Consider the following 21039-nt stretch of genomic DNA (forward strand, 5'->3'; position numbering starts at 1 on the left):
AGAACCAGGTTATTAGTTTCAGTAGGGTTAAGGGACAAGTTAATTAGGATGTAAGTTTAAATAGAGAAAAATTGGAGGAAGTGAATTGTTTTAGATATCTGAGAGTGGACTTGGCAGCGAGCAGAACCACGGAAGCGGAAGTGAGTCACAAGGTGGGGGGGTGGTTGAAGGTTGTGGGAGCGATGAAGAATGGGTATGTTTGAAGGAATAATAGTTTCAAGAATATTATATGGTTGCGAGGCATGGACTATAGATAGGGTTGTATGAAGGAGGGTGGATGTGTTGGAAAATAAATGTTTGAGGACAAAATGTGGCATGAGGTGGTTTGATCGAGTAAGTAATGAAAGGGTAAGAAATTTGCAGAAATGAAAAGAGTGTGGTTGAGAGAGCAGAAGATAGTGTGTTGAAATGGTTTGTACATATGAAGAGAATGAATGAGGAAAGGTTGACAGAGAGGATATATGTGTCAGAAGTGGAGGGAACAAGGAGAAGCAGAAGACCAGATTGGAGGTGGAAGGATGGAGTGAAAAGTTTTGAGCAATCAGAGCCTGAACATACAGGAGGGTGAGAAGCGTGCAGGGAATAGAGTAGATTGGAATGATGTGGTATACTGGAGTTGACGTGCTGTCAATAGACTGAACCAGGGCATTTGAAGCATTCATGGTAAACCATGGAAATGTCTTTGGGGCCTGGATGTGGATAGGGAACTGTGGTTTCGATGCATTACACAAGACAGTTAGAGACTGAGTGTAATAGAGACTGAGTGTAAATGAATGTGGCCTTTTTGTCTGTTTTTCTGGTGCTACCTCACTGAAGCATGGGGTAGTGATGCTGTTTCCAGTGGGGCGGGGTAGTGCCAGGAATTGATGAAGGCAAGCAAGTACGAATATGTACATGTATATATATGTATATGTCTGTATATATGTATGTATATGTTGAATCTGTATGTGCATGTAAGGACGTTTATGTATATATATATATACATACAGCGGATGGAACCATGGAAGCGGAAGTGGATCATAGGGTGGGGGAGGGGGCGAAAATTCTGGGAGCCTTGAAGAATGTGTGGAAGTCGAGAACATTATCTCGGAAAGCAAAAATGGGTATGTTTGAAGGAATAGTGGTTCCAACAATGTTGTATGGTTGCGAGGCGTGGGCTATGGATAGAGTTGTGCGCAGGAGGATGGATGTGCTGGAAATGAGATGTTTGAGGACAATGTGTGGTGTGAGGTGGTTTGATCGAGTAAGTAACGTAAGGGTAAGAGAGATGTGTGGAAATAAAAAGAGCGTGGTTGAGAGAGCAGAAGAGGGTGTTTTGAAATGGTTTGGGCACATGGAGAGAATGAGTGAGGAAACATTGACCAAGAGGATATATGTGTCGGAGGTGGAGGGAACGAGGAGAAGAGGAAGACCAAATTGGAGGTGGAAAGATGGAGTGAAAAAGATTTTGTGTGATCGGGGCCTGAACATGCAGGAGGGTGAAAGGAGGGCAAGGAATAGAGTGAATTGGAGTGATGTGGTATACCGGGGTTGACGTGCTGTCAGTAGATTGAATCAAGGCATGTGAAGCGTCTGGGGTAAACCATGGAAAGCTGTGTAGATATGTATATTTGCGTGTGTGGACGTATGTATATACATGTGTATGGGGGTGGGTTGGGCCATTTCTTTCGTCTGTTTCCTTGTGCTACCTCGCAAACGCGGGAGACAGCGAAAAAATATATTTTTCTTTCTTTCAAACTATTCGCCATTTCCCGCATTAGCGAGGTAGCGTTAAGAACAGAGGACTGGGCCTTGAGGGAATACCCTCACCTGGCCCAATTCTCTGTTCCTTCTTTTGGAAAATTAAAAAAAAAAACGAGAGGGGAGGATTTCCAGCCCCCCGCTCCCTCCCCTTTTAGTCGCCTTCTACGACACGCAGGGAATACGTGGGAAGTATATTTTTTTTTTTTTTATACTTTATATATTTCTTTTTTCTTTCATACTATACGCTATTTCCCGCGATAGCGAGGTAGCGTTAAGAACAGAGGACTGGGCCTTTGAGGGAATATCCTCACCTGGCCCCCTTCTCTGTTCCTTCTTTTGGGAAAAAAAATATATATATATATATATATATATATATATATATATATATATATATATATATATATTTTTTTTTTTTTTTATACTTTGTCGCTGTCTCCCGCGTTTGCGAGGTAGCGCAAGGAAACAGACGAAAGAAATGGCCCAACCCCCCCCCCCATACACATGTACATACACACGTCCACACACGCAAATATACATACCTACACAGCTTTCCATGGTTTACCCCAGACGCTTCACATGCCTTGATTCAATCTATATATATTTTTTTTTTTTTAAACTATTTGCCATTTCCCGCGTTAGCAAGGTAGCGTTTAGAACAGAGGACTGGGCCTTTTTTGGAATATCCTCACCTGGCCCCCTCTGTTCCTTCTTTTGGAAAATTGAAAAAAAGAAAAAAAAGAAAAAAAAAGAGGGGAGGATTTCCAGCCCCCGCCCCCTCCCCTTTTAGTCACCTTCTACGACACGCAGGGAATACGTGGGAAGTATTATTAATCCCCTATCCCCAGGGATAAATGTATATATATATATATATATATATATATATATATATATATATATATATGTTTGTACGAGTAGATGGGCCATTTTTCTTTTGTTTCATGGTGCTACCTTGCTGATAAGGGAAACAGTGATTAAGTATAATGAAATGGAAGATCTTTTCAAGATCTTTATCACTCCATCCTTCTACCTCCCATTTGGTCTCCTGCTTCTCCATGTTCCCTCCACCTCAGACACATGTATCCTCTTTGTCAATATTTCCTCACTCATTTTCTCCATGTGTCCGAGCCTGAGCCAGGTACCCATTTTATCAGCCAACCCCTAGGGGTGGATGAACAACTGGGTTGACTGTGGACTGACTGCCATAACCAGAATTTGAATGTATGCACTTGGCCCGAGGAGGTCTGCGAATGAATCATGGGATTCCGTGTGTTTTGTTCTTGTTACTGCAGTGTTCAAATTTCTCAGACCAGCCTTGACTGGCCTTGTAAGTTTCCGTTAAAGACCCTTCACCTTCTTGCTCTTGTAGGTAGGTGAAAGGCTCCTTACCTTCTCCACAATGATAAGCTGGCTTAGTGGCATGTGGTGCTGGATCTAGTCTTGCACTCACTTGTTTAACTGGCTCTTCGTCATTTTCAGTGGCTTATTCCTTGTGTGGGAAAGCTTTGTTGCACTTAAGAACGTTGTAGATGTAGACTGGCTGGCTCTTTTTATCTTTTTACTGTTATCCAGTAATGTTTTAACAGCTGAGTAAGCCAAGCCAAGTGACCGACCCTCATCAGCTTAATGCTCGCCTGCCTCAACCCTTTACATCACTTTCATTTCCTTGTTCATACTAATAACTTTCCCGGGCACCTTGGCAGATTTTCAAACACATTCTTATGCAGGCTGTTTCCCAGAAATGATGAGCATTAGAATTCACAAAACATATACAGAGCGAACATGAAGAGACCCATTACGACCCAACTGAAAATAAATCTTGGCACGCTGTTTGTATACATTTTGAGATGATTGCTGATTGGCTTAGAGGATGTAGATAACAAAGATGACCATGGACTTTTTTTCTTTATGTTCTTTCTTGAATGTTACTATACTTACTGTTATACAGTATTTATTGAAATGAGTATTTTTTAGATATCCATTTAAACGAAAATCCATTGGCCAAGGCTTCATTAAAAGAGGTATGCTTGTATATGTACGTGTTTCATTTTCCTTGTGGAAACCTGCATATATATATATATATATATATATATATATATATATATATATATATATATATATATATATATATATATGTATATATGCTTGTACACATGACCCCAACTTATAATAGTATTATTTGCAATTTTTTAACTCTGCGATGGTGCGATAGCGACATGCATTTAGTAGAAACCGTACTTCGAAGTTTGATTTCCGGGCTATTGATATACGATACGATACTCTCTCATGATGCTGTGCACTGGCAGTGCATCACAGCTTCCACTCAGTCACACGATCATGAGTAAGCAACTATTACTAAAGTGTACCGTGTTGCCAGCTTTTTTTTAATTTTGTGTTTTGTGTCTTTACATCCCATCTTGTTTACAAAATGCCCATCTATGTCTCCTGCCTCTGATGAGAAGAGGAAGGCAATTACTCTTGATATGAAATTAAAGATGATTGCCCAGCATGAAGTTTTACCCGAGGCACCAAGAAAGTTCACAGCAACGATCAATACTTTATTATGAAATAGGCTTTGTGTTAGAAGGTTTTGTCCAACTGTAGGCTAACATAAGTGTTCTGAGAACATTATATTTAAGCTAGACTAAGCTGTGATATTCGATAGGTTAGATGCGCAGTATTAAATATATTTTTGACTTACAATATCTTCAACTTACAATGGGTTTATTGGAATTTAATTCCATCATAAGTTGAGGAGCATATATATATATATATGTTTGAAGGAATGGTGGTTCCAACAATGTTGTATGGTTGCGAGGCGTGGGCTATGGATAGAGTTGTGCGCAGGAGGATGGATGTGCTGGAAATGAGATGTTTGAGGACAATGTGTGGTGTGAGGTGGTTTGATCGAGTAAGTAACGTAAGGGTAAGAGAGATGTGTGGAAATAAAAAGAGCGTGGTTGAGAGAGCAGAAGAGGGTGTTTTGAAATGGTTTGGGCACATGGAGAGAATGAGTGAGGAAAGATTGACCAAGAGGATATATGTGTCGGAGGTGGAGGGAACGAGGAGAAGAGGGAGACCAAATTGGAGGTGGAAAGATGGAGTGAAAAAGATTTTGTGTGATCGGGGCCTGAACATGCAGGAGGGTGAAAGGAGGGCAAGGAATAGAGTGAATTGGAGCGATGTGGTATACAGGGGTTGACGTGCTGTCAGTGGATTGAATCAAGGCATGTGAAGCGTCTGGGGTAAACCATGGAAAGCTGTGTAGGTATGTATATTTGCGTGTGTGGACGTGTGTATGTACGTGTGTATGGGGGTGGTTGGGCCATTTCTTTCGTCTGTTTCCTCGCGCTACCTCGCAATCGCGGGAGACAGCGAAAAAATATATATATATATATATATATATATATATATATATATATATATATATATATATATATTTTTTTTTTTTTTTTTATACTTTATATATTTCTTTTTTCTTTCATACTATACGCTATTTCCCGCGATAGCGAGGTAGCGTTAAGAACAGAGGACTGGGCCTTTGAGGGAATATCCTCACCTGGCCCCCTTCTCTGTTCCTTCTTTTGGGAAAAAAAATATATATATATATATATATATATATATATATATATATATATATATATATATATATATATTTTTTTTTTTTTTTTATACTTTGTCGCTGTCTCCCGCGTTTGCGAGGTAGCGCAAGGAAACAGACGAAAGAAATGGCCCAACCCCCCCCCCATACACATGTACATACACACGTCCACACACGCAAATATACATACCTACACAGCTTTCCATGGTTTACCCCAGACGCTTCACATGCCTTGATTCAATCTATATATATTTTTTTTTTTTTTAAACTATTTGCCATTTCCCGCGTTAGCAAGGTAGCGTTTAGAACAGAGGACTGGGCCTTTTTTGGAATATCCTCACCTGGCCCCCTCTGTTCCTTCTTTTGGAAAATTGAAAAAAAGAAAAAAAAGAAAAAAAAAAGAGGGGAGGATTTCCAGCCCCCGCCCCCTCCCCTTTTAGTCACCTTCTACGACACGCAGGGAATACGTGGGAAGTATTATTAATCCCCTATCCCCAGGGATAAATGTATATATATATATATATATATATATATATATATATATATGTTTGTACGAGTAGATGGGCCATTTTTCTTTTGTTTCATGGTGCTACCTTGCTGATAAGGGAAACAGTGATTAAGTATAATGAAATGGAAGATCTTTTCAAGATCTTTATCACTCCATCCTTCTACCTCCCATTTGGTCTCCTGCTTCTCCATGTTCCCTCCACCTCAGACACATGTATCCTCTTTGTCAATATTTCCTCACTCATTTTCTCCATGTGTCCGAGCCTGAGCCAGGTACCCATTTTATCAGCCAACCCCTAGGGGTGGATGAACAACTGGGTTGACTGTGGACTGACTGCCATAACCAGAATTTGAATGTATGCACTTGGCCCGAGGAGGTCTGCGAATGAATCATGGGATTCCGTGTGTTTTGTTCTTGTTACTGCAGTGTTCAAATTTCTCAGACCAGCCTTGACTGGCCTTGTAAGTTTCCGTTAAAGACCCTTCACCTTCTTGCTCTTGTAGGTAGGTGAAAGGCTCCTTACCTTCTCCACAATGATAAGCTGGCTTAGTGGCATGTGGTGCTGGATCTAGTCTTGCACTCACTTGTTTAACTGGCTCTTCGTCATTTTCAGTGGCTTATTCCTTGTGTGGGAAAGCTTTGTTGCACTTAAGAACGTTGTAGATGTAGACTGGCTGGCTCTTTTTATCTTTTTACTGTTATCCAGTAATGTTTTAACAGCTGAGTAAGCCAAGCCAAGTGACCGACCCTCATCAGCTTAATGCTCGCCTGCCTCAACCCTTTACATCACTTTCATTTCCTTGTTCATACTAATAACTTTCCCGGGCACCTTGGCAGATTTTCAAACACATTCTTATGCAGGCTGTTTCCCAGAAATGATGAGCATTAGAATTCACAAAACATATACAGAGCGAACATGAAGAGACCCATTACGACCCAACTGAAAAAAAATCTTGGCACGCTGTTTGTATACATTTTGAGATGATTGCTGATTGGCTTAGAGGATGTAGATAACAAAGATGACCATGGACTTTTTTTCTTTATGTTCTTTCTTGAATGTTACTATACTTACTGTTATACAGTATTTATTGAAATGAGTATTTTTTAGATATCCATTTAAACGAAAATCCATTGGCCAAGGCTTCATTAAAAGAGGTATGCTTGTATATGTACGTGTTTCATTTTCCTTGTGGAAACCTGCATATATATATATATATATATATATATATATATATATATATATATATATATATATATATATATATATATGTATATATGCTTGTACACATGACCCCAACTTATAATAGTTCTATTTGCAATTTTTTAACTCTGCGATGGTGCGATAGCGACATGCATTTAGTAGAAACCGTACTTCGAAGTTTGATTTCCGGGCTATTGATATACGATACGATACTCTCTCATGATGCTGTGCACTGGCAGTGCATCACAGCTTCCACTCAGTCACACGATCATGAGTAAGCAACTATTACTAAAGTGTACCGTGTTGCCAGCTTTTTTTTAATTTTGTGTTTTGTGTCTTTACATCCCATCTTGTTTACAAAATGCCCATCTATGTCTCCTGCCTCTGATGAGAAGAGGAAGGCAATTACTCTTGATATGAAATTAAAGATGATTGCCCAGCATGAAGTTTTACCCGAGGCACCAAGAAAGTTCACAGCAACGATCAATACTTTATTATGAAATAGGCTTTGTGTTAGAAGGTTTTGTCCAACTGTAGGCTAACATAAGTGTTCTGAGAACATTATATTTAAGCTAGACTAAGCTGTGATATTCGATAGGTTAGATGCGCAGTATTAAATATATTTTTGACTTACAATATCTTCAACTTACAATGGGTTTATTGGAATTTAATTCCATCAAAAGTTGAGGAGCATATATATATATATTGTATGGTTGCGAGGCGTGGGCTATGGATAGAGTTGTGCGCAGGAGGATGGATGTGCTGGAAATGAGATGTTTGAGGACAATGTGTGGTGTGAGGTGGTTTGATCGAGTAAGTAACGTAAGGGTAAGAGAGATGTGTGGAAATAAAAAGAGCGTGGTTGAGAGAGCAGAAGAGGGTGTTTTGAAATGGTTTGGGCACATGGAGAGAATGAGTGAGGAAAGATTGACCAAGAGGATATATGTGTCGGAGGTGGAGGGAACGAGGAGAAGAGGGAGACCAAATTGGAGGTGGAAAGATGGAGTGAAAAAGATTTTGTGTGATCGGGGCCTGAACATGCAGGAGGGTGAAAGGAGGGCAAGGAATAGAGTGAATTGGAGCGATGTGGTATACAGGGGTTGACGTGCTGTCAGTGGATTGAATCAAGGCATGTGAAGCGTCTGGGGTAAACCATGGAAAGCTGTGTAGGTATGTATATTTGCGTGTGTGGACGTGTGTATGTAAAATATATATATATATATATATATATATATATATATATATATATATATATATATATATATATATATAAATATATCCCCTGGGGATAGGGGAGAAAGAATACTTCCCACGTATTCCCTGCGTGCTGTAGGAGGCGATTAAAAGAAGTAACAGGGAAGGGGGCCAGGTGACGATATTCCTTCAAAATCCCAGTCCTCTGTTCTTTAGGCTACCTCGCTAATGCGGGAAATGGCGAATAGCATGAAAGAAAAAAAAGATGTTTTCAATGAGAACCAATCACTTTCCTCTCTTCCTACTTGTACACATGCCTTACATCCTCAATAAAGAACTTTTCACTGCTTCTAGCAACTTGCCTCCCACACCATATATTGTTAATACCTTCCATAAAGCATCTCTATCAACTCTTATCACATACCTTCTCCAGATCCATAAATACTACATACAAATCCATTTGTTTTTCTAAGTATTTCTCACATACATTCTTCAAAGCAAACACCTGATCCACACCTCCTCTACCACTTCTGAAACCACACTGCTCTTCCCGAATCTGATGTGGCAGGGGTGCATGATGTCTCCATGGTTGTTTAATTTTTTTATGGATGGGGGTTTTAGGGAGGTGAATGCAAGAGTTTTGGAGAGAGGGGCAAGTATGCAGTCTGTTTTGGATGAGAAGGCTTGGGAAGTTATATATTAAGATTAAAGTTATATATTATATATTAACATTAAAAGATTTAAGCAGCATGGGAAGTAACGTAAAATTATTACTAAATGGGAGAACTAAAACGTTCTTGGTATCAAGGGAAGGTTTGGGTCTAACTATGAAATGACTTGTTTGGCAACTTAAGGGATTTATCAATGAAAGATGTAGGACACTTTAACCGAGATCCAGTTGAATATATCTTCTCAAACTCATCATCAATAAAATCTGGACTGCATTTATGTAATACCCTAAGGAATATAGCCTGGACTGCTGATGATTTAACTCTGTAATGTTGAGCTGAGTAATAACGGGTAAATGAGCAGACATTGATGGGTTTTCTTTACATGCTAAACTTAACATGTTTCCATCCCTGTGGATCATGCAATCTAAAAATGGTAACATACCATTATTTTCAATTTCTTCATTAAAGTTGATGGATGGTACTAAATTGTTAAGTGAAGGGAGAAATGTTTATGAATTTTCATTTGTTGGCCAAATACAAAGAACCTCATCTACATACCTAAACTAAATTGCATGAGAGGGTAAGATATCCTGTAGTAACTTTGTTTCAAAGAGTTCCGACTAATGATTACTTAGTACAGGTGAAAGAGGGTTACCCATTGCTATACCAAATTTTTGAGCGTAAAATTCTCTCATACACAGTTTTATCAATTCAGTAAAAACAGACTTTGAAACAAGTAAATTAGTATCGTCTAAGACTTCAACTAAATAAACTAAATATTCTAAGAGGTCATCAACTGAAACTTTTGTGAACAGAGATGAAACATCAAAGATAAACAGTTTGAAATCAAAATCAGCATTGATGTCATTAAGCTTGTAAACTAAATCTACGTTGTTCATGATATTAGAATTTTATATCATACCTATTAATGGGCTTGATAAAGAAACTAACCACTTTGACAATTTATATGTGGTGGAGCCCACCATCACATATAGATTGTCAAAGTGGCTAGTTTATTGAGCCCATTAGTGGGCAAGGTATCAAATTCTGATATCATGAATAAAGTAGAATTAGTTAATAAGCTTAATGATATCAATGCTGATTTTGATTTGAAACTGGTTATATTTGATGTTTCATCTCTGTTCACAAAAGTGATATTGATAAATGCAGTTTTACATCTAGCTAGTAAGAATTAAATGGGAAACTACAATATGAATTCTGATGAGTTACAGAAAAGTAAATGAGGAAAAGGACATAAACAAAATTCTTGGTTTCATTGGTAGGACTTTTGAATTTGTCTCAGGAAATTACTCTCACCCTTTACAACTTGCTGGTGCATCCTCATCTTGAATTTTGAGAAAAGACATAGACAGAATGGAGAGATTATACAACCTTAGAAAGAAATTGTATGAGAACTGAAAAAAAAAAAAAAGTTGAATTTCTGTACATAAGGAAAGAAAAGGTTAAGATTGATCAGATACAAGTATTCAGAATAATTAAAGGTTTTGATAGTCTTGATCTGACGAGCTACTTAAGGATAGATTCATTTGATATCACTGGTAATGGATGTAAACTCATTGGTAAATGTTTTGCTTCAAATGAGGTGGAGTACTTTTTCTTCAAGACTTGTTAACATATGGAATGATTTACCGATTAGAGTACTTGAACAGTACAATAAACGTACTTAAGCATGAACTTGATAAATATTTTGCTTCAAATCCAAGACTAACATGTAAACTTGTTGTATAACAAGTTTACAGGTCTTCCTCTTTGAAAAATCTAAGTCTTTCAACTCTTACTACATTAGTCATTGAGCTTCTGTTCTCTTCCACTATCACATGGAGCCTTGTTGAGACCCAGTGGTTTGTTGCTGTTTGAATTTAGTTGTACTCAGTTGTATTAAGTATTTCACAGATATTTGATATCACAAAACCGTAATTGTATTTTATTTGAATGTATTACAATTATAGATATTACCGGTTGCTTTCCCATTTGTTTCTAAGATCAAAAAGCTCTTACTATCACCAACCCTAGAGCTTCAAGCACAAAACTTGCCATGAGAAAAGCATGGGCTTTGCAGGTTGGTACCAGCTACTTTGATTATTGCCCCTGTTTCTTGTTGATTGTCATGGCAGAGATGAATGGAACTGGGAAGTGAAGGTGTTTGAACTGAAATAGCATGTCAGATAGGATGATTGAAATGAGTGGGGTGAGGGCATCCTGTCCTGCGCTATGACCACTTGTGCTTTGGTGATGTGCATCAACCGCTTCTTGACAGCTAAACTTGCAGAGTTCTCAATATGACAGAATGCTGAATTGAGCCCAATAATGCAGTGCATGCTATTCAGAGTGCCTGATTTATATTCAGCTGAGCTTTTTGAACAGTTTTTGGTATAAAGAAGAAAGGATTCATAACCAAAGGAAAAACAATTATTGTAGTGCTCCCGCCAGATCACCTGATTGGTCTCCCAAACACCAAAGTACATCTATACCAAAACAGTAAACTGATGAATAATTTTTCTTGTGACATGAACATGTTATAAGAAAAATAGAGTGACCAAGAAACGAGTGGTATTATTCTCAACTTACTCATGGCGAAAGTAAAAACTTATGATGGGAGAGTATTAGTAAGATGTCTTACCATTACACCAACTACAAGATTATTGGTATTTTACCAGTTTACTCCTACCACAGTCTTTGTATTTCTCCCTGGGTAAGTTTATGACTCTTACTTATTTCTTGGTTGTTTTATTATTATATGTTTTCATTAATGAAATATTTTTTTTAATTCACTAGTTTGGTATAAATCCATTTGGTTCTGAATTCGATTTTAGACAGATTCCCAAGAAAAGTCAGTTATTCACAAAGATTTTGTCTATAGGTTGATCTTTTCTATTACTTTTTCAGTATTTAGATGAGATAATCTTTTGGGTCTGACACTGTAATTTCTTATAATCCCTACTGTATATAGAAACATGCAGAAAATATGTGAAAAATTGTTCACTCTATAAATCTATATCTCTGATGCCCATTCCTTCTAGGAACTCCATCAAGGGGGTGCTCATGGCAAGAGAGTTCCCTTAACTGATAAGCTCCAGTACCACTTCTTATCCTTTAGTGCCTCACCCTTAACAGGCCAGGCCACTGGCAAAAGGCTACTCCAGCACAGCATTCTCTCATTGTCACATAAATTAACCCAACTTAGTAATCAGCTAAGATAATTTTCTGTTATAAACAGATTTGAATATCAATGTGAATTATGTGGTATTATGATCTATGTAAGAACCGAAGATCGTTCACGCCTGGAAAAATGACACAGTGAAAGATGAAAGTTATTAATGTGCTTAGTTTTTGTTTTTACTGACGACTGTTTTGGTGTCATTTATGATAATAACAATGCAAGTTATTGTGTGCAGTATGAATTATTTACATCAGTTTAATGATACTGGTGGTCTTCAAAATTAGATAATGATGATGATCATTAGGAATAATGCCCCATTTAGGAAAAGTGATAATACAGTGCTCAAATCTGAGGATGTGGTCAGTAAAGACATCATGGTGAAATATAATAGGAAACCAAATGCCAAGATTGGATAAAAGACGAGTAACTTTTCAGAAAAGTGATTTAGGAATATATACTAGGATATGGAATATTTCCAGAAATGGAATTTTCCATCAGCGTATGGAACAATGTCTGGAGAAGTTTTGTGAAATTTGTAGTGAGAAAGTCGGTGAAAAGGTATGATTCAGTGAAAAGAAGGATAGTGTGTGTATCGGAGGAGTGAGTTTTGCATGAGCAGGAAATGTCAGAAAGTTAAACAAAACAGAAATATGTCATGGAGTAGATAGAGATGGCATATCAACCAAGCAACTATTATGAAACATAAGAGGTCAAGAAATGAGTTAGTGTAATAGATTTGTAGAAGCAGGAAATATTTCAGAAAACTTTGAAAAAAGCAAAAGCAAATCCAAAGCTATTTTAGAAATTAATAGCAGTAGATGATAAGTTCACAAACAAAATCAGACTTGGGGGACACTTAGGAAAGGCTGTGAAAATATAGGAAGAAAAATTTAAGAAGCTAACTGCAAAATTCCAAAGTGTCTTTACCATAATAGACAGAGCTGAGTAGGGGGGAAAAGTGAATATGGAAAACATTTGATTCTTTGGAAGTTATAAGCAAGATATTTTACTACAAGTCATATTGCTTTAAGTAAATCTCACCTTATGTATTCAACAGTGCAGAAATATTCAATAGAGCACTTTATATATTATTCAGAAAGTAAACCAAAGAAGGGTCACTCATGTGAGTGGAAGTGTACAAAAGTTATACCTATATTTGAAGAGGGAGATATGGAAATTGCACAAACCTACTGGCAGGTATCTTTGACAAGTTCATTTTTTAAGGTACTGGAGCAGATAATTAGGTGATAGATGGATGAATGCTTGCATAGGAGATGCTCTTACATGAGCAGTGTAGTTTAGAGGCAAGGAAGTCATGCATGAAAAGATAATGAGGAAATGAATTGATTGATACTTGAAAAAGAGGCACTTCCCAAGTAAGAAAGATGTGAATTAGGGGGAAGGAAGTCATTTATGATAAACCTATTGGACTTATGGGCACTGGTGTAGATGAAATAGATGGTTGTTTGGATTGTGTGTCTTTAAACTATCAGAAAGCCTTTTACACACAATAGGTTGAATTAGGCACAAGAGATGGACTCCTTCAGTGGATTGCAAACTACCTTAATGGAAGAGAAAGCTTACATTGTCAGGGATGCTTTCTCACATGGGTGGACTAGTTGAATTGGACAAGGCTTGGTATGAGAACTGCAGTGCCAGGTTTATTCAAAGGACCTGCCAATAGGAATGTGATCATACTTAAACGTGTTTGTTGATAGTGTTAAGATTATGAGAGAAGTTGGGGTTGGGCACTTCCAAAGAGACCTACAAAGGCTCCAGCAGTAGTCAGATACGTGGTTATTGACCGTTAACAAGCTAAATGTAAGGAACGTGATTCAACAAAGGAAAGCCTATTAAAGATTACCATTCTTTTGATGTAGCTTTGGGTATTTAGTTCTGAGTCTATTTTCATGTGTGGCTCAGTGGCAATGGGATTGGATGAAGGCAGCAAGTATGAATATGTATATGTTGAAATGTTTAGATATGTATATGTGCGAGTGTGGGCATTTATGTATATACTTGTGTGGCGGGTTGGCGACGGGAGTGGATGAAGGCATCAAGTATGAATATGTACTTGTGTATATATGTATATGTCTGTGTATGTATATGTATATATACATTGAAATGTATAAGTATGTTTGTGTGAGAGTGTGGGTGTTTATGTATATACATGTGTATGTGGGTGGGTTGGGCCATTCTTTGATCTGTTTCATTGTGCTACCTTGCTAATGCGGGGAGAGAGCGACTAAGTATAATAATGAAATATAAAAAAGATCAGATGAATCTGTCTTCAGTAGCTTGAGACTGAAATTATCAAAACTTTCAATAATTTTGAATGCTTGCATAATATCATCTCATAATCTTCTCTTTTCTAAGCTATATAGATTCAGTTCTTTTATTTGGCTTTCATAGGATTTGTTTCTCAGGCTGGAAATCATCTTGGTAGCTTACCTCTGTGCTATCTCCGTTCTGTCTATGTCCAACCTCAAGTTGGGTGACCAAAACTGAACACCAGTATTCAAGATGGGGTTGCACCTGTGAGTTGTAAAGAGTGAGAATAATTTCTTTAGACTTAAATTTGAAAGCCCTGCCTATGAATCCAGGAATTTTGCATGCTTTATTGCTTCTGTGCTCTGTTTACTTGGGTTTAGGTCACCAGAGATTATCACACTCAAGTTCTTTTCTCATTTACCTTTCATAGCCCAGCCAAATTTATACTATAATTTGCCTTTTCAATATTGGTACCAACATGTAAAACTCTGCACTTATCAGTATTGAAATTCATTTTCCACCTAGTAAGCCAGTGTGTTAGTTTGTCAGTTTGAAGCTGAAAAAATTCAGTTTCTGTTATAGATTTATTTTTAAACTTAGTATTGTCCACTAAAGAAAGCTTATAATGCAGCCCATCATTAGTATCATTTACATATATGGGAAAGAGAACTGGTCCAAAGACTGATCCCTGTAGCACACCACTTGTTACATCTATTGATTTAAAGGCCACTAATCACTATTTTTGTTATGGCCATTAAGCCAATTTTTTAACCATTGAAGTACAACTTCATCTGTGTCATGTGACATGTTGGTAACCTTTGATATGCAATTCAAATGCTTTTTCAAGATCTAGGTAGATGGTATCATCTGCTTTGCTTTTGTCATACACATCGATTATTTCACAAAAGAAATCATACAGTCGTCAGACATGAGCAGTTTCATTAAAAACCATGCTGAGAATTGTTTATTAAGCACTGGTCCTCTAAATGGTGTACAGTTTGTCCTAAATGATGGTTTTTGATTAGTTTACCAACTACGGATGTTAAACTAATTGGATGATAATTGCCGGGATACGCTATGTTACCCTTGGTGAATGTTGGCGTCTCATTGGCAAAGTCCCATTCTTTGGAAAATTTCCCATTGTAAGTGACTTTTTGAAAAGAGTAGCTAAGGGTTTAACTATCTCATTTTTTACCTCTTTTGACATTGGATAAAACTTTTCTTCTACTGTGTTATATACTTTAAACTTATCTTTGTCTGCTGTTTTGTATACTTTCATTGTATGAAGAGCAAAGGTAGTAGAGAAGCTGAAAATGTCGACAGCATCAATGAGGTTAGAAGATTGTATATAACAAAAGAAAGTTTAAGAGACAAGGCTCCTTCCTTCCTGTTTTGCTGAAATATGCAGTCACAGATGCCCATTGTCTTTCCAGGATCATGTGTTGTAAACCTATTGCAAATGGCCTGAGTATTACTTTGAGAATAATTTTGCATATAGTTCCGAGTTCTTTAGAAATCTTGTGGTTAATAAGCTTTCTGAGAATGAGATATAATTACTTGAAAACTTTGTACTTAATACTTTTACTATCATGACAGTACTTTACCAAAATTGTTGATATTAAGATATGTATATATGGGATAGGATTTATTATAAGGATGCCTTATTCTCTCACTACAAGTTTCAGTTTTTCATTAGCCAGAAGCTTCCAGCTTTTGTAACATTTCCCTTATGCTTTGAAGGTATGATATCGTGATTGTGATATGGATTAGAATTATATTTTGTAATATTTATCATATGTTTTTCAGGGACAGAAACCGGATCAGCAGCAACAGCAACTTCATCCGCCGGTTAGTTACTACAGTAACCGTCCTAATCATCAGGAACACAGACCAGTGTCTCTTGAACAGCAGTGGCAACAATTTCAGCAGCAAGTCAAGATGGAGGGAGGACAACAGCAGTATGATCCATACTCTGCAACTGATGAGGGTGAACACCAGGATGCAGCAAGACAAACACAGGTACATCCTTTTAATGGCAAAGCACAGTAAACACTATTCATGGGCAGTGAGGCAACATGAGTACTTATGACTTACAATATAGAATATCAGTAATCCTTATTCCAGGATATGGTTGCATGTGATGGTGAATCTCCATGCTTCTTCCAGCATCACCACTAGTTGGCATTTTATCTGCTTGCTTCACAGTCTGTTAAATATGAATAAAAGCAAGGTTGTAAGGTTTAGCAGGGTTGAGGGTTAGGTTAGTTGGGATGTGAGTGTGAATGGAGAAAAACTGGAGGAAGTGAAGTGTTTTAGGTACTTAGGAGTGGACACGGTAGTGGAGAAGTGGGGAGAGGCTGATCCATCAACAACCACTAAGACAGATCAGCTTGAGAGAAAGCTAGTTATTAGGGAAAAATGTTAGGGAGGGAAGCCAAAAGAGGGGAGCTAGAAATGAGACCCTGTTGCCACACCATGTCAGAAGCTTTGAATATATCAAGGGTAGCTACACAGGACTACCCAGAATCTTTCAGGGATGATGACAAGACATTATTAAGATAGGAAAAACTACCACCAGTGGATCTTGCCTTACAGAAGTCATACTGGTTATCAGAGAGAAACAGGGTGATAGTTTGAGTGGTTAAAATGGTCACCATACCTAGGGTTGGGATTTAAAAATGCTTGCATCCAAGAAGGAAAAATATTGGTTTTTAAGCACGAATGGAACAGACAAGCAAGCACAGATGCAAGCTCAAAGTTACACTCTTTCAGCACAGGGGGATGGATGGCATCAGGACCAATCCTTGCTTGTGTCCAGAGAGAGAGGCACTTTTTGGACATTTCAAAAAGAGATTATAGGGAGGGACATAGACTTAGTAGGAAATGCATTAGAGTGTGAAGGAATGTTAAAGTCATCCAAGATAGAATTAAAGGAGAAATGAAAGCCAAAGAAAATTGCTTTGTCTATAGGAGAGACTGCAATTGTACCGTTAGAATGGGAAAGTGAAGGAAAGGTAGAGCAACAGAGGTTTTACTGATGCCCTTAGCTAAAGACTTATCCGTGGATGAAGAAGAAAGGTTATTGCACTTTGAATAAAGGAACACTATGTGTTATGGATAATGTGTTTGCATTGATTATGGGTGATTATAAATGGTGAAATGGAGTCAGAGGAAGGAGTGTTTTTCTAGGCCTGATATGTCTGATTTCTTGCTTGAATGGCCTCAGAACAGGAGCAGTTGAACGAGGGGCTAGAAGAAGATATATGATTGACTGATTGCTTTTGAATCTATATCACCATTTGAATCATCCACAAGTTTTTTCTTTCTTACTGTGAATTTATGGTAATTTTCTTAATTTTGGTTGGGGATGTATTGAAAAAGAAATCAAGTCTCATAACAGCAGTACTGGTATTTGTTTCATTTTTCTAGCTGGCAGTTTATTCTTCCTAGCTGCTTAAAAGTAGCCTTATATTTAACAAATACATTTAACAGATTGGTACTTAAAAGTTTTCTTTTTCTTTCAGACAAATCATTCAGGTCTCCAAACTTCACAACAGCCACATACTTCACAAGCACAGACACAGCAATCATCACAGTTACCAGGACAACAACCACAGCAACCATATGGCAATTTTGGGGATCACTCAAGTCAACACCAACATCAGCAGCAATCACAGCATCCCATAGATACCAGAGAAGGTGAAAATCGGTCTCCAGGTCTTATTAAGGGGGAGGCAAAACCAACAGGGAGAGTAAGTCCCCATAACTCTTATGCATACTATTATGGGGGACAGCATGGCACAGGAACTCAAGCGCAGAGGACTGGACCACCTTCTCCTGAGAGACCAGAGCACATTTCTCAGCAGCTTCATACTGATCAAAGGTATCAAATGCAGCAGGGCAGTGGCCACTCTGATGTCCTTCAGTCTTCTCCAAATCAACAGCAGAGGGGATCTCCTCAGGGACAGAACCAGTCAGGACCACCTCAGCAGCAGTACCACCAGGGACAGTATCAGGGGCAGCTGCACCCACAGGACCAGTCTCTCCCGAAGAATTCTGATGGAGGATTACAGGAGGAGCAGTATCAAGTCAGCAAGTCAGCAGAAGTACAAACTTCAATTTATCAGCAAATAGCTCACCAGTCAACACAGTATCAGCAAGGACCACCCCAAGAAGGACTTCCAAAGCTAGTGACTTCTACTGACCCACATTATCAGCAGGGACCTCAAAACAACCCACCTCAGCAGGGACCTGTCCCACAAGGACCACCTCAGCAAATCCCACCACAGCAGGTACTGCCTCAGCAAGGTCTACCTGATGGCCAGTATCAGCAGGGACCCCCACCTCTCCAACAGCCACAGCAAAGCCAGCAGTACCCTCCTGGTCAATATCCTCCTGGGGGGCAGTACCCTTGGGCTCAGTATCCTCAACCCAATAATGGTCCTGGACCATTCCCTTCAGGTCCTGCTACTTTTGGGAATGGGCCTGGACCATATTCCAGTGGCCCAAGTCCTTTTAATGGACCTGGAGGACCAAGTGTTTCTAGTCCATACACTCCTGTTGGACCAGGAGGATCAAACCCCTACCAGGGTGGGACAAGTGGACCAAACCCCTATCCTGGTGGACCGAATGGACCGCCTGGAATAAACCCATTCACTAGTGGGCCAGGCCCAGCTGATGACAGACAGTCTATACTCCAAGATAAAAAAGCAGAACCAGGGTGAGTAGCTCTCTCTCTTTTCCTCTCTCTCTCCATATATATATATATATATATATTATGTATTTTACTTCAGACCTGTTTGCCATTTCCCAACTCAGCAAGGTAGAATCAGGAACAGCTGACTGAACCTTTTATTGATTTTTGATTACGTAGAACTCTTTAATTATATAGGACTCTTGAAGCCCTGAGGCTGCATTTCAATCAGTAGTATGGAAATGATAGATTCCTATGGAGTGAGAAGTTCTTCAAGGTACTTTGCACCTCTTTGTTCATTGGCATTGATACATCCTTGCTAAAGATGACTTTTTACCCTTGGTGTAACCCCATGGAGAGTCTCATGACACCAGCCTTACATATATATTTTGATATTATTATGGGCATTACCGGACTCACCTGCACAAGATTACACCATGAGTGAAAGGCACCTTTGACAAGGCTGTATTATCAGGCGTACAGTCTTTTCAAATGACTTCTATCACTCCAAGGGAGTCTAAATTGTCCTGTTATTGGAAGTGTTATAACCTTGAGCTGCAGGAGCTTTTAGAATGATCCTGGATAATCTCAAGACTTTTATAGAAATTGATCCTGAGATAATTATTGAAAAATGATAATTACCCCACCTGAGGGACTCAGTTATAGGGCCTCTGCAGCTCTATGGCTACACCTCAAGCAGGAATGGGGAAATCATGGATTCCTGTGGAGTGAGAAGGTTCATGATGAGATTGTACTCCTATCCATGCATTGACGATGATACAGCCTCACTGAAGGCAACTTCTGCCTTGTGATGTAATAATTTTTTTTTTTATGTTAGCTGAAACAGCATGGGCAAATGAGTGCCCCAAGCCAGGTAACCAATTTGTCATCCAATTCCTTGGGGAGGGTGAACACCTTTGTTTCCCTTGCCTTTATATAATGGCCATTTACATCCATCAAACCTCAGGCTCCTTACCATGATCCATACAAACAGAAAATCCTAACTTACCATTGAATGACACAGTCACCCCTGTTTTTTAGAAGCTTTAACAGCAATACCATCCACTCCAGCTGCCTTGCCACATTTCGTTGTATGCAAGGCATTCACCAACATATCTATTCGTTAAACCACTCTCCATGACTCATTCCCTTCACATACCTCCCTGACCCTAAAACCCTATATCTGTTACCTTATCATGAAATTCATTCAACAGTGTTTGAAGATACTCACTCCATCTCCACTTAACTCCATCACTGCATGTTACCATTACCACTTCCTTATTTACCCCCTTTGCTGATGTTCCCACTTTTCTCTTTTTTCTCCACCATTGACTTCCTTTCCAAACATCTTTATATTTTCCTTGAAGTTGCTGATACTTGCTCACCCCAACTCTCATTTGCCCTCCTTTACAGCCCCTACTTTCTCTTGACCTCTTGCCAAACTGTTCATCTCCCAGTCATTTGCACTCTTTCCAAGTAAGTGCCACCCATACACCTTTTTCTCTTTCATAAGTGACTACATGTCATCCCATTCACACATTTTTACCTCCAACTTCTCACATGCCACACACTTCACTTGTACATGCCAGTACTGCTTTCCTAAATATCTTCCATTCCTCACCCATTCCCCTAGCGTTGTATACTTTCACCTTTTGCTGTCCTACTCTTCATCTCTCCTGGTATTGTTTCACATGAGTGTCTTTTACTTTCACCATCCTCTTTTCATCTGTATCATTTACTTTCCTTGGAAATCTCTGCAAATATCCACCTTTGTCTTCACCAGATAATGATCAGATATCCCACCAGCTATCCCATTCAGCACATTCACATTGAATATACTTTTTTCATACTTGATTGCTGTTTCCTGTTTGGGAGGTTGTGCCAGGAACACGGGAAGAAAGGCCTCGTTTACTCACGTCCGTTCTGTAGCTGTCAGTGTAATGCACTGAAACCAAAACCTCAGACACCCCCCCCCCCCC

The 21039-nt window shown here is 38.7% G+C and overlaps 1 protein-coding gene across 5 annotated transcripts in view; it reads left to right on the forward strand.

The window, feature by feature from the left end:
• The window catches only part of LOC139759605 (uncharacterized), a 77272-nt gene that overhangs the window by 33855 nt on the left and 22378 nt on the right, over positions 1 to 21039 (forward strand). For all 5 annotated transcript variants that reach the window (XR_011715117.1, XM_071681920.1, XM_071681919.1 and 2 more), the window contains 2 exons: positions 16174 to 16386; positions 17892 to 19087. Coding sequence is in view for 4 of the 5 variants with exons in the window: in XM_071681920.1 (XP_071538021.1) it covers positions 16174 to 16386; positions 17892 to 19087 (1409 nt within the window). In the remaining variant the exon portion in view is untranslated. The remainder of the gene's footprint in view (positions 1 to 16173; positions 16387 to 17891; positions 19088 to 21039) is intronic.

The sequence above is a fragment of the Panulirus ornatus genome, chromosome 33 (assembly GCF_036320965.1).
Source record: "Panulirus ornatus isolate Po-2019 chromosome 33, ASM3632096v1, whole genome shotgun sequence".
NCBI classification, from domain to species: domain Eukaryota; kingdom Metazoa; phylum Arthropoda; class Malacostraca; order Decapoda; family Palinuridae; genus Panulirus; species Panulirus ornatus.